This window comes from Camarhynchus parvulus, chromosome 3 (assembly GCF_901933205.1).
Source record: "Camarhynchus parvulus chromosome 3, STF_HiC, whole genome shotgun sequence".
NCBI lineage: Eukaryota > Metazoa > Chordata > Aves > Passeriformes > Thraupidae > Camarhynchus > Camarhynchus parvulus.
In genome coordinates this window covers 52,881,706-52,896,427 of record NC_044573.1, presented here as the reverse complement: position 1 = coordinate 52,896,427, position 14,722 = coordinate 52,881,706, and the positions used below count along the sequence as shown (strand labels likewise).

Sequence of the window (14,722 nt, the reverse complement as noted above, 5' to 3'; positions counted from 1 at the left end):
ATGTGTATAAACAGATAAAATTATACACACAGTCCCATGCATATTTCATCTGGGAGATTCCCAAGCCTGCAGCTTACTGAAAGCAAACTGATCCTTTATTTCTCAAGAGCTGCTTTCCAAGTTTCTAGTGATTTGAGTATCTACATAGCTTTACAGAGAATGTAAGAAAGAGTTTGTAATCTCAGTCCCATTTGGAGTGCACAGGTGCTTGCATCATTAACAAACACAAATGTCTGTGTGTTTGCAAACCTCACCTACAACTCAGCAAATGGATTTGATTTTTCTACAGACAGAAAGGAAGGCTTTATGAAAACAGTGCATTTAAAAAGACAAAGGGTGTTGTGTCTGGGGTTTTTAATGTGCTCTTCAGTGTGTGGAAAGACATTTCGTAGATAGTCTTCAAATACCCAGGTAAAAGTAAATTCCATTCAACCTGCAGTATTTCTCATGAGAAAGCATGCTGTCTCTTCTCTCTCCTGCTCTGGTCTCCCTGGAAATTTCAGTAGGAAACAAGGTTAAAATCTTGCAAACATGTGGGAAAACCCATGCTTGGTACTTCGTAAGGAAGTAATGGCTCTCGATTCTTCAAAATATAAAGAACATGTTTTGCTTCCCAGCAAAATCCTGTAGTGTCTGTTTGGAAAAAGGAACAATTGTGTTTCTACAATGACGTCTCCTAAACTGAATATCCCATTTATCCTTTTTCATCACTCTTGGTATAGCCATGTGGTTTTTGTTGTTGTTGTTGTTGTTTTGACAAGTGGTTTTTATTTGGTGTAATTTTTTAAGAATTAGGAAGAACGGCATTGAACGCTGAATTGGAAGTTGAAATCTGGGGTTGCCAGGTTTATTGGGAATGCCTGTGTAGTGACAGCCCCAGCGTTCGTGAGCGTGGTGTTTGTGTGTGTGTGTGTGCATGCGCGTTTTTAAATAAAAAGGAAAGCAGAGGTTTGCTCATTTGTTTGCCTATTGTGAAGCTGTCCTGCACCTTTCTACTCCTTTGTACTGGGGTGAAGGCTGCTGAATGGAGGCCTTGTGCCATTTGTTGATTTTAAACCTCACTGTTAATCCACAGGAACCTGCTGGTGTGCGCAGCAGGAGAGCAGTGTGACAAGTGGAAATCTGGGCGGGAGGGAGTGCGGGGGGTCACAGGGGATAATAATCATTCAGCCATCAGCCTTTGTCACCCTTAAGCCTAATTGTTACCCTCTGCTGGTAACCACATTGAAGTGCTGGCCTTTTAAGTGTTTCTTGATTTTACTTGGCACAGGCTTAGGGATAGGGTCATTTATTGCTGGGTTTATATCGTATCAGGTTTGCTGGGGTTTGTTTAATTAGCCCCATTGAATTTTCTGCATCCCTTAAAATAATCTGGGACAGTCCAAATGGGTGGAAGGGGCTGAATGGAAATGGTACAGTTGTTAACAAATTTCTCTCTGTCAGAAGCTGGGCTAAAACCGGAGACAGAAAGCTTTCCTGCTCTGCCAGCCAGCTGCCTTCTGGAGTCTGTGCATGAGCCACAGCTGTGGCTGTGGGCACAGGGATGCCTGAGCAGCCCTGTGCAGGCAGCAGCAAGGTGTGATGGTGGGGTGGGGCAGAGGGCAGCTTGCCCTGTCCTTCTGTGCCTTGCAGCTCCTGCCTGCTTCAGGTATGCCACAAAATCTGAGGCCTTAGGCTGGCTGAAGCAAACTGAACTGGTAGTAAACTAGGGAAGGGGAGAGGAGAGTTAAATCATTTAAAAACAAAGAAAAAGGTGAGCTATCTTTTCTAGCAGGAACTGGTTCTTCAACTTTCCCTGCCAGTTATACATGCTGAAGTCAGTATTGAGCTTTCTGTTGTTTTCCCTAAAGAAGCTGGTGTAGAAGCTGCCATAGAAGCTAAAATGAAGCCTGAATTGAAGGCTTTGCAATGGGCAAGTATCTCTGTGTGTGATACGAGCTTGTGCTGCGGGGTGGGAGAATGGGGTGCAGGACAGGAGGTTGTTTCATTGCTCATCCCACCCATGCATGGGTGGGGGCCATTAACTACTACTACTAATGGTGCTGGGCCATTAACTGCAACTGGTTGGGCCTGTGCAGGGAGGAAAATCCCCAGGTTACTGGCACAAGCTTTGGAGCTATGCTTGATCAAATACATGTGCCCTCTAACCTTCAAACAGAATGTGCTCCAGCAGATGCAGAGACTGTGCTGTGTGCTGTGACCTGATGGCCAGGGTTTGAAATTTGTGCCAGTCGTACCAATAGTAAATCCAGGCTTGTTACAGGAGTCTTGATTACACAGCGTGATTGCAATCCTGTTTTCAAGCCCAGTCTTCCACCTGGCTCAGTACTTTGTTGAAATGCTTGAGAATACATCTTAGAGTAGGATGAATGTTTATGCTTGCTACTAACTCTTTTACAGTAAAATGGGGTTGTTTAAGTGGTTTGGTTTAGTGTATTTTCCCATGTTCCAGTGGTATGATTTCCTGCTGGTTGTTGGCATGCATCTCAGCTCCCTGGTTTTCTTTGCAAATAGCACATGTCATAGAGGTACCTGTGTGGATTTGATACTTGTATCAGAAAGGTTTAACTAGTAAAAACTTCAGATCAAAAAAAAAACCAAAAACCAAAGCAGCACTCAGGTCTTTTATTTTCACCCTTCCATGATGTAGATTTAATTATAATTACTGAGTCAGGTTAATAATTCTTTTACAACTGTTGTTGCAGGACATGTCTCAGGAAGGCTATGGAACCAGATCTCAACCCCCTATGGCCCCAGGAAAGCCTAACCATGAAGACTTGAATCTAATCCAGCAAGAAAGACCATCGAGCTTACCAGTAAGAAAATAATGTTTGTTTCAGTATTTTAAAATTGAAAGCATTTTACATACCAGTTTATTGCATTTGGGATGAGCAGATGAGAAGTACTGAAAGAAGAAATACTAAATAAGGTTGATGAAAAATTGTTTTTAAAAATATGGGAATAGATAGCTTGTATGTGAGTGGACTTGGCTTAGGCTTCTTCTGGTTCAGAACAGCACTATTTATGCACATGCATGTTCTGTGCATATGTGTACATGTGTGCATCTGTGCACATGTGTATTTGCATAGAGGAAATTGATTGATTTTTTAACTTTAGGAATTCCATTCTTGCACAAACCGATCTGGTGAGGAGGAGGCTTTTTTCTGTGTCCTTTTTCAAATGTTTTCAGTAGATTCTGGTTTAGAATACTGTTAGCAAGAGCTGTCTGTTCCAAACCCTGATAATCAGTAATGACTTTGACATGTTAATTCTGTTAATATCTATTACTACACAAGTGTAGAAGCAGGAATGGCAGCAATACTTAGGCTAGGCTGATTTTTGATTAGGAGATTATTTTGGACCAATATTTATCAGCTTTTCTGAGCTCTGCACATTCTGCTGTGAGGGAAACAGCACAAATGAATATATGTTGTGAAGACATTGCAGCTGCTTGTATTTTTGAAGGTCTTGTAATAGATGAAGTACTTAGCCTTGTCTCTGTGTGCTCCTTGTGGTTTGGGGATTTTCTTGTTTGTTGGTGTAAACCAGCATGAATTTAAACCAACTTGAATATGTTCAGCTTAAATGACGAAAACTTTATATAAACTATGTGACCTCTGGCTTGGAATAATGTATCAGAAACATGTAATACATTTCCCACAGTTCACTGGGTATTTATTCATTTGCAGTTGGCAGAGAGATCTCTCTGAAAAGTTTACTGTATCAAGGTATCACATTTATTAGTGAAATCTGGTAGTATGATGTATATATTACCTCTGGCACGTGGCACAATTGTAAATCCCTAAAAATAGGTTAATAAACATCTTCATAGCATTTTAAAGTTACATCTTTGGCACCTAGGAGAGTATATGTGCTACACATTCTTTACATGACATTTGAAACATGCAAGTCTCAGGAAAAGCTGTGGAAACTGGTATGAGAAAAGATATCCATTTGCTTTGAACCTAGTATTAATTTGACAGTTTTCAGGAGCCCTTTTAAAAACAGACAGGTTTGTCTGAACAGTTCTCAAAAATAGTAGGTCCTGTGGACATTGAACTGTTTTGGCAATAACTACCTAATTTAAAAAGCAGGGATACTAAAAAGGACTTTTTATCTACCAGTTTCTCATGAACAGTGTTAGGGTAGAGAGAAGTAAAGTTATTTATCAGCTAATGTTCTGCTAATTTGCCTGTGTTCTTTCTTAAACAATTGTCCTACTTTTAATCCATGCTCTGTCCTACCTCCAGCATCATGATATTTAAGCAGAGTATTGGGTATTATCTGTGTCCCAGAGTGTTTGGTATATTTAGTAGCTCATAATTATTCTAGGTATGAGTAAGCTGGTTGTATTAACAGTGAATGTTAACCATTTTGGCCACAGAGCTGAAACTCCAAGTTGGTCCCGAATGCTGTTGTTGAGACTCCTAATTACTGAAAAGCTTTGATGCATAACCTGAGAACACTTCATACACTCAAAAAAAACTGCTGTTTTCATGTGAAGGGGAATGGAGGATAGTGTAATTCTGTATTTTGGTATTGGTGTGGGGTTTTTGTTTGTTTTGCTTTTCAAATTTAAAAACAACTTCAAGTCTTTGTATGAAGCATGAAGGGTTTTTTTTTTGATGATCCATACATTAAAAGCTTTAATATAACTCTATTTGGGGTAATGGTTTGAACATGGTGGTTTTTCCCTGAAGCAGGAGAGTTCTTTATTCTGTTTTAGACTGCTTATGAAAACCCTTGATCACTGTTCCTTGTTCAGTATTCCTATTTTGGTATACTCAATATGGCTTCTTAAGCTTGTTTTTGGGTAATGTGGTTCTTCAGGGTAGTAGTCAGTAAGTTGTCTGTACAGTGAAGCTTGAAATTATAGCAGTGGTGTTAGGCTTTTAATAAAATTTAGTTATGTCTTGTTTCATGGTATTGTGGTATTTATACAATTTGCCTGTTATCTTTTTATTTCTTAAGGGCATTGTGTAAAATCACAGCAGCTATATAGCAAGCTTATACAAGTGTCGAAAAACAACAAAAGAGATGTAATACTAAATGGTGAATGGTTTTCTCTGATGTGGCTTTAAAAAAAGAATTTCCCTTTGATGGATTTGAAGAGGAGCTGGCCACTTTCTGCAGCACTGAATGCTGGCTTGTGTCACCCTTTGGGGGAGTTTTTTCAGCAGGTTTGTGTCACAGTAAGCACAGCTAAACAGCTCAATAGTTGTTCCGTTTCCTTCACACATTATATATAAAAGTCCTGGCATGAATGTTCCCATAAAGTTCAAAGCAGACAAATTGTAATGTGGGTTGGTAACAAATGGCTACAAACAAAATATGGCTTTATTAGCTACTTCTAATGGCCTGTCAGATTCTATACAATGCTTGCTTTCCTTCTCCTAACTGCTCTGATATCTGGAGGGTTTGACCTGTGGGTCTCTGACCATGTGGAGCCACTGAGAGCCCAAATGAAAAGTTGCACAGAATAGTGCTCCAAGCACTTTTGTTGGGGTCACAATTAGAAGAAAATCTCAAGCCTTTGAGAAAACATGGGAGTTAGGTACTCTGTGAAGGAAAGGAAGTCATAAACAGAAACTGTTCCCTATTAGAGTGGAGGAATAAAGGGGGAGAGACCTGAATGAAATTGTCTGGAGAACAACTACTACAGAACATATTTATCAAGACTTAAGGGATAATAGCAAAATACACATTTTTTTCTATTGTGAGAAAGCTGGAGCAGACTTACAGGAAAAAGCTTCCAAAGGATGCATCTGCAGATTTGTTGTTGCAGTAAAGGAGCTTGTGTCAGCAGTAGGCTGTGTGTGTATGAAGACTAATCCTTTATTTTGTCTTTAATAAGTGCATTTATAAATGTTCACATTGGATTGTGTTGCTAGAATAAGGAGCAGAAAACATTAATTAATATAAATTTTTAAAATTGGCATGAGTATTAAAATAATTTCAGGTAGCTGCTACTGTTTTTACTGTTACTTTGTTTTAATAAGGCCCTTTTTTGCCCAACGTCGGGTGTGCTTTTTTGAGCTATGAGGTCGAATGGCCCAAGGTTGCCAAACTTTTAAAAGACAGGTTTCTGCTAAGGCTTTTTTGTTGCAACCTATAGGTAAAAGTTCTGTGGCATCTCGAGCTGTTGTAAGCCAGAGCAGCTGCAGTCCTGCTGTGTGCCCCACCACACATTGTCTGTGCCATCCTGTCTCCTCCACTGTTGCTCCTGGGACTGGCCAGTGGATTTGACTCGGGGAACTGAACCAGATGAAAAATAATCTACCTCTGTTTCTGGGTTAGTGTTTGACTGACTCACTGAGTAACTGCATGATCATCAGCGGCACCTCGGACAAGGAGATGGAAATCAGTAGCTGTGATGGGAGAGCAGACAGACGTGGGGACATGGCAGCTTTGATTTTAGCCATATCCTAAGTGACTGTATGCTCTTGCTGGAAGTTCAAGATGCTGTCATCCTGTCAGCTGAGACATGGTGGCACAGCAGATTCTAGTGTTCACAGTCAGGCCCTGTAGCAGTCACAGAGCCACAGACAGACAGAAGACAGTTCACTTCTTTTTGTAAGGTGAGTTTTCTGCCAGTTCCCATCCCTAAGCTGCTTAATGCCAAGCCCATGAGTGCAAGTGTGGAGGCATGAGCATGCATGGATGGAGGCTGTGGACAAGGTGGGGTTGTGGTGGTCCTCACCTGCATCTGTGTGAACTGTAGGGCAATTGTAGCTTTACTGTTATAACTTAGGTTTATCTTGTGCTTTCTGGAGGTCATGCAGTGTTGGAAGGGGAAGATTGTATCTGGAATTGAGGGAATCACTTCTCTGCTAGATTGTTCAGAATTCAGAGTGTATAGATTCATTCTGTGACATCAGTTATTCACTGGGTGTTTTCATTGAGGCAAAGCAATTCCTATGCAAAACAAAAGAGTAGCCAGCAGTGGAGGGAGAATGCCACTTGCATCTTGTGCAGTGGTGTGACCTGACAAAGTTGGTTGTGATTCTGCACATCTATATTTGTATGAGCTTTAGAGTTCAAAATAATACATACTGTTTCTTGGACAGATAAACTTTTTTAAGATGTCAGTTGTCTTGTTTCATTATGCTTGGGTACTGTGCAAAACAGCACATCAGCAATCCCTTCCTGATTTTATTAATTGCTTCGCGGTTCTTTTCTACCTCATTTTAATGAGCCTCTGAACTCTGTTTAGAGTGCTGGACAGTTTTTCTTCCGGTTGACACACATTTTTGTTGTAGAAGGTGGGTACTAAATTAGATTTCAGAGGACCTCTGTTGGGAATTAGTAGTGAACTAAATCCAAAACTTGGCTCATGAAACAGCATCATTTCAAATGGATCTCAGTAGGTGTAGGCTATGAGGAAAATTCATGGGAGGGTTTGGGAATCCAGATTCTGTGTTCCACTTCTAGAGTATGAAGTAGCTTGGAAAGTCATCTCCAGCAACAGCACACCCTGAACAAATGCCTTTAATGGGTGAAGTCTTAATAGACCACGAAACATTTCCCAGCATTACTTGAGCAACTATGATTGGGAACAGGAGGTAACTCTTCTTTTCTCAGAGATTAAACTACTAGGATGAGGGACTCTGGTGACATTTATATACAGCTTAGTCCAGTAAGCCCTAATCATGATCAGGGTTCTGGGCACTACCATCATGTAAATATTAATTACCACTGTAGTCTTTCTTGTAAGGACAAACCAGTATTAAAGGAGAAGATAGTGCAGTGACCCTCTTTTTTGTAATCTTTGTTAAATTCTTTGCAGGTAAGCAAATACAAAGTTTGATCTAAATTTAAGTACTATTTTAAAAATAGAGTATTGGTTGTGATTTGAGAAAGAAGAGAAAAAAATTTATATAAATTGATTTTTTTTTTAATTCTTGGGAGGCAAATGCTGTTGCTAGCTGATAGATGTGTGTAGTACATGATAGCAAATCTGTCCTGAAGTTGTTCATGTCTCTGTCTGAAAATATCTGTTTGGGAGTACGGTAAACCGTGAAAAAGAAAGAAATGTGAGTATGTAATACTTGTGAATTAAATTCTCCACTGTTTTTACATCAAGAAGGATAAAGCTGGTGTGCCTCTTTCCCACTTTTCCTTTCTCTTTTCTGCAACATTGTAAAATAACTGAATGATCTTGTTTTCCTTTGTTTGGGTCAAGAAATTTTAGCTGAAAATTGTTACTCTGTGAAAGAAGATTATTGACTCAACAAGCCTTCAATTTTCAGTGAATAACACTCCCACCCTCTAGCTTCAGGAACATGTGGTGCATGCATTCTATTTTAAAGTACAGACTGTAATTTAAAACTGAGGCAGTTTGATGCCCCACTGAACTTTGTTTAAGCCTGGAATAAAAGGAAAAAAGCTTCAAGTTCCAAAGAAGTGACTAAGCTATCTCAAAGGTTTTTCTTAGCCATTACATGCAGAGTTGGAAGAAGTTGCTATTTTTTCCAAGTTATTTTAATTTTGGATAAGTGCAGTTGCTAGGTTGGTTTTTTTTGGTTTTTTTTTTTTCCCTTAACATTCTTTGTAAACCTGTAGCTAGAACCAGTTTCACTCAACATATGTAGAGAGAGATCAAGTATATGTATTTCTGTGTGTTTCTGAGGTGCAAAACATGCTCTGTAGCTGCTGTCTCCAGATTCTGTATATGGCATCCCATTTGTGTCAGTCACAACAATGGGTCCAAACCAGTGTGAGCCACTGCAGCACCACTGACATTGGTGGCGTTAGCAGGGGAGGGAACTTTGTGTGCCCACGTCCTAGCCCACATTTTACATCTGACTTCAGTTAAACCAGGACTTCCTGTAGGGTGATCAAAGTGATTCATTGTCCTAGAGTCAATTTGTACATTAACTTTCAGTCCCATTTTGGGGAAAAAGTGCAATTAAAGTAGTGGAGAGCAGCCCTGGGTGTGTGTTGTCCATGTAGGGTTAAACTGAAACACTGAAACCAAAATTACAGATGCTGGAATTAGGTATTCTTAATATTTATAGTGTGAAGAGAAGGACCTGTTGTTACTAATTTGTGTTTAGTGCTTTACAGAATTACTTGATTTTGCCTGACAGATTGATCATATTTATTTAAAAGAATGGTTTCAGGTTGTTATTGAACTATAAAAAGTAATTTCACTAAGTATTGTAAAAAAGACACTTGACTATTCATCACCTTTTCCAGAATCAAAATACTTTACATTTACAATGTTTACAACATCCCTGTAATAACAAAACAGCTAATTTATGATCCAAGAAAATTTACAAATGCAAAAAGAAATACTTAGTCTGACCTCTACATGAAATTTATGTGGGAAACCTGCTAAGGGATTATAGATCCCAGTAGTGGTTAAGGTTGCAAAAACTTGTAGTTAAATAGGCCAGTGTTGTTCTAAGTGGAATAGTAAAGTATTAGTAGCTTTTTTCCTGCAATGTTTTTTGAAGCCATGAGAAGTTGCATCATATACCTCCAAATACTAGAGTAGTATTGGTGTTGATTCAGAAATTAGGAAACTAGATTTAATTTGGGCAGTTGAAGCACTTTAATTTTTATTTCCTTACCACCCCCTGACTTATGTTGATTCCTTCTACAGAGGCTGCTGCCCTTCTGGCTAAGGTGACTGAGCTGCATTTGTGGTAGCCCCTGAACCACCAAATCTTGCGGCTAGAAATGAGAGCTGAAAGCTCCCAAGGTTACTTTAATATGTAAGGCTGTAAACTGTAGTAGCACGGGTGCCTCTGTATGCGTGGCTCAGGAGTACCTGCTGCAGGGGCAGTAACTGCACTGGTTGTCTTTTTAATCTGCCTAAATTTCCAAGTCAGTGCCTTTAGGTTCTGCATTTGAGAATCTATCTCTAAAGTGGTAGGGATTTTTTTTATTTGGGGAACAATTTTTACTGTTTGAATATTTTACATAATGTGTGTGCATACATGTATAGTGTATAAAAGGACAGATATCTTATCTGCTTGGTTGTTTGTAAATTTTGAGTTGATAGCATACTATAAATTCCAAAGCTTAATGTATTCAGTGGTGCATGTCTTTGTTCATGCCTGTGTGAACATGGGGATTACAACGCAGAAAGTAAGACAAAGGAGTATTACTCACTTGAATACCATTTCAGGAAGTACCTGAGACACTGTAAATGTTTTTTCTTTATTTTTACCACAAGTCTTCCTGCAAGATGGGATTTTTTTTTCAAGTAACTCCTTTGCTTGTCCAACCGTTGTGAAGTATGACCTCAGCTTCATAACCTTGACTAAACACAGTAACTCACTCTGACCAGCAACATCTGAAGCCTAGCAGTAGATTCTTTTTCTTTTTCTTCCTCCTTCCATTCCTGTTTGCTGGGAACATGTTGGTTTCTGGTGCTATTGTTGCAGCTTTCATGTTTAGAAAAAAAAAAGTTAGCAGTCTTTGATGTGACGCTGCCTCCTGAGTGGTCCTGGTCAGCTGCTGTTTCTGTGTGAGCAGATGTTTGTGCAGTCACGGTCAATAGTGTTAAGATTAGGCCAGGTTTCACAGTGCTTTGTCTGATTGTTTATGGTATGTCCATAATTGCTGGGGATTCTAGGTGCCATCACAGTGCAAATGGGAAGTGTTTGTAACGTACTGTTTGTTTCATATATACTGTGTTCAAATAATGATAAATTCAGTCCTGTACTGTGAGGCCATTCACACGTTTTAGTAGTGTTCTTTTGTTGTTGGTTGCTTGTTGGGGTTGAGGTTTGAAACAGGTTTTTAAACGTTTGTTAAATATGTTTTCTTTAAACCTAATGTCTTGTGCTACTTAAATCTCCACAACCTTCCTTTCTTTGCTGAGCCATACATCTCAGATTCACTATGAATCTTCTCTTGAAGACAGTGATGTGTGGTAACTTTTTACAGAATCTGTGCTATATTGTGCTGTATGTGAGAAGTGCTTTTGAAGTGTGTCTCATTTAGATAAGTTTCCATTATCAATTTACCTTTAAAAATACATATACACAGACACACACACACAAAAGCAGAGGGGATGTCTGCATTTGTCTTTGGAAGGCATTTACATTTTAACCTGCTGCTAAAACCATGCAGATTATTCTGTGCCATTTCCTACTCAATTCCAAACCCAAGACTTTGTAAAAATGGTCCTGTTTGACTTGGCAGTTTAATTTTGGAGATGAAGCATCATAGAATGTTGAAATTAAGATAGGAAAGCTCTTGATGCCAGGAAAGGGCTACTTTCAGTTCCCAGTCTTTAGGCTTTTGATCTCTTTCCTTCCATGCATGCAATTGCAGATGACCCTTTTAATCATCTTAACCTTATTGTGAGATTTACTGTGTTAAATATGACTTAGGACCTGAATTTTGAGGCACATTTGAATAATTGCATTAGGATAGGAAAATATGCCATCCTGGATCATTTGTTTTATATTATAGTTAAATTGCATGAATTTGTATCAGTGTGTGGGGTTGGGTTTGGTAGTTTTGTTCTGTTTTTTTCCCTTAAGGTGGAGATTCATTTAATAGTTTATCTTCCACCTTCCAATTGAAGTTATCATTTTGGGAAGTAATACAAAGATAAGCGTACATGAGCATTTGTATTTGTGTTTGCATGTAGTAATACATTATGCATCAGTAAGCTTTAGTAAGGTTTGCTGAATATACACTAGTGCACTTAGTGTACAGGACAAAGCTTGTTTCATGCCATAGAATAAGGTGTAGATTCGCATGTATATTTACAGTACCACAGCTGATGAAATTTCCCAATGCATTTTGCACAAAGGGTAATGAAAGAGATCTAAAATGTTACTATATTTGTTTCTTAAACTGCAAGTTATTCAGTAGCCAGTTGTTGCTTTTGAAAAGTATGGAATTAAAGGAAGTGGAAGAGATCTGAGATTTTTAAACTCAGTTGTTACAATCAAAATAAGATTAAATAGGTAGATAAAGTGGTGTATGGATTAAGTACAGACATTGACCCTAGTGAACTAATTCATTATGGCGTGGGATAAAACTTAATGCAAACTGTTATCTTTCAGGTTTAGACTTGAAACCGAAAGCCTTAGCAGTTTTTCATATGATACTCCATGGGAGAGTGGAGATGGAAGAAAAACTCCAGATTATTTCTTTCCTTTATTTTAACTTACAGGTCATGTCAAGATCTATGGCTTAATGAAAGCTTCATAAAAACCTATTTTTTCCATCTTGTTAGTTGTATCATGATTATCATGCCTACGTGAAAGTGGGAAAAAACCTAAAAATTCAGTGCAATTTTCAGCACAGCTCTTCAGAATTTATTGAACCAAGGCTGTAAAATCTTAATATCTATGGGTTTTATTGCTGTTGTTTGGGGGGCCTGGCCAAATTTTTTTTTGGTAACATCTCACAGCTTCATTTGGATTCTCTCATAATATATTTTGTCAGCCTTCTTTACTTTCCTTTTTTTTGCTTGTACCTTTAAAGAAGATTTACGAGGATTGCATATACGCATCAATGTTTTTACATGACTGCCGATTCTTCTTGTGGGGCTTTGTAGACATTTTGCCCCACTGGAAATCACAGTTAACAGCATTTTTTCCCATTCTGAGGTATGATGAAATACAGAGATTTTTTTGGCTCTGGAAGCTTCGGGCTGCTTCTGGCCAGAGGGTCATTCCAGCGCTGAGACTGCAGCTCGGTGTGAGAGGGGCCATTTGGCCTATCTACAGAGTTGTCTTTCTCCTCTGCAAAGAACCAGAGGTTACATATCAAATCCTGTGAAATTATGAGAAATGCACCCATGCATGTACTTGCATATATTTACACTTCTGCTCTTTAATTTTTGCTGGTTAGAGCCAGTGATTTCTAGTGCTTGCTTTTTAATGCTATATTCACAGTAATATAGGTCAGACTGAAGTGTATCCTGTAACTTCTTTACCTTATTTTTGCTAGAAAAACAAACTTTCCCTCCTGTGTGAATTTTGATCACTTGACCTCCATTTCCATGGAGATGTGGTCAGAGGGCAGTAGTCAGCGAGCCATGCCAACTAAAGACTATCTTCACTTACAGCACGCAGTGAAACTCCAGAGTTTAGAAGTAATTAAAGGACTTAGTCTGACATATTTTTTCTCCACCACCCACATCCATTAAAGATGAATCTTGGAAACAAAATATATGATCAGCTATGGTGCAAAGGGTTTTTTTAAAAAAAGTTTATTTAAAAGAAAATAGGAATCAAAAATACTTCAACCTCCTCCTTTGTTATTTCTTTTTAAAATTATTATTTTTCCCTGCATTCTGTATACCCATCTATGTATATTTGAATTTTTGGCATACTCTCAATTTCCATGTGCTTATTTTGAATAACATGGGCTCAGGTTTGTCAAAAGCTGAATTTCGTATTCCACAGAACTGAGAGATTCATGATTAAACAAGTGCAGATCAGGCAGCTTATGCTTCTCCAAGTTCAGTCTGGGGTTATTGGTCCAGGGTCACGTGCAGGATCCAGCTCAACTTTGTGAGCAATACCTATCTCCAAGGCTTACAGAGTGACAAAAGCCAACAGCAAGTGCTGGCCCCCGCAGTGCCTTGGACTGGGAGAATGTGGATCAGGGACAGGGTGTGGTGGCTTGTGCTGCTGCTCACCCACTCAGCTCAGGGGCTGGCATGTCCTCCTAGGCTGAGCTGTGTGCATGGGCTGTGTGCTCTGTTTGCTGGCTAACCAGGGTGCTCTGTTTGGGCTTTAGTGTTAGAAGTATCTCTGGACGCCTCTGGGCTCTCTCTGGTGAGAAGATGCCTTTCTGGTAAGGGTACAAAACCTCACAGTACTTTTGTACTGAGAGGGAAGCAAAGTGTCCCTATTTCTGCAGAACAAGGTTAGATTTCCTTCAGACTAGGCAATAACCAAGTTATGCTTGTAATACCATTTTGATTATACACACCTCTTTGTATGTGTTAACATAAAAAAATATACTTTTAAATTTTGGGTTGTTTAAGGATCTGGCTTTTCTCCATCTCTTCTGTCTCCTCTCCAAGGGGTTTGCAAGGTAACCCAACTTTAGTAAACCGAAAGGGAGTACATTACTTTTATCTTGGTTTCGGGGAATGGCTGTGATGCAGTGGGAACATGGCAGCTCGGAGAAGAGCTGCATTCCCTCCTGGAGACTTGCTTGGTACATCACCTTTTAGAAAGCCCATCCGGTGGATCTGTGGCTTCCCTGGCAGCGCACTGAACTATTGCTAGGCTACAAGGCCAGCTTTATGGATTGATTTCCGAGTGGACGTTTTTGTCACGTTTAATAAGAGCACATTGATGAGACAGCAGTGTGTAAGCTGAGTTAATGTCTGTTATTTCTGTGCTACCATTACTTTTTATTGCCATTATCCACACAGTGGTGAAACTTTAGTGAGCTTTTTCCTTCCCGCTGAGGGTTTTCTCCCCTGAACTGGTGATCTCACAAGTATCCCCACTCTTTTCACGCAAGATGAAAGAGTGAAAACGACTTTGGTTGTCGCGGTGCTTGGAATGACACCGTAAACCCGAAAGCGTGTCGGTGTAGCAAGCTCGGGCCGTGTGTCCTTGGGCCGGGCCGGGCCGGGCGGCGTGCAGGGCATTTGTGTAATGGCTGGTGAGGTGGCAGGGAGCTCTCCCCGCTCCCCCTGGCTGCTGCGCGTCTGAAATTACAGCTTTGTCTTTGAAGCCGGGCGCTCTGTTAGCGTCGCCATGGCGACGGGCGGGTAATGGCCTCC

The 14,722-nt window shown here is 39.7% G+C and overlaps 1 protein-coding gene across 5 annotated transcripts in view; it reads left to right on the top strand.

The window, feature by feature from the left end:
• ARID1B (AT-rich interaction domain 1B) overlaps positions 1-14,722 on the top strand; it is a 325,443-nt gene that overhangs the window by 97,914 nt on the left and 212,807 nt on the right. For all 5 annotated transcript variants that reach the window (XM_030945679.1, XM_030945678.1, XM_030945681.1 and 2 more), the window contains one exon: positions 2,706-2,816. In XM_030945679.1, coding sequence (XP_030801539.1) covers positions 2,706-2,816 — 111 coding nt within the window. The remainder of the gene's footprint in view (positions 1-2,705; positions 2,817-14,722) is intronic.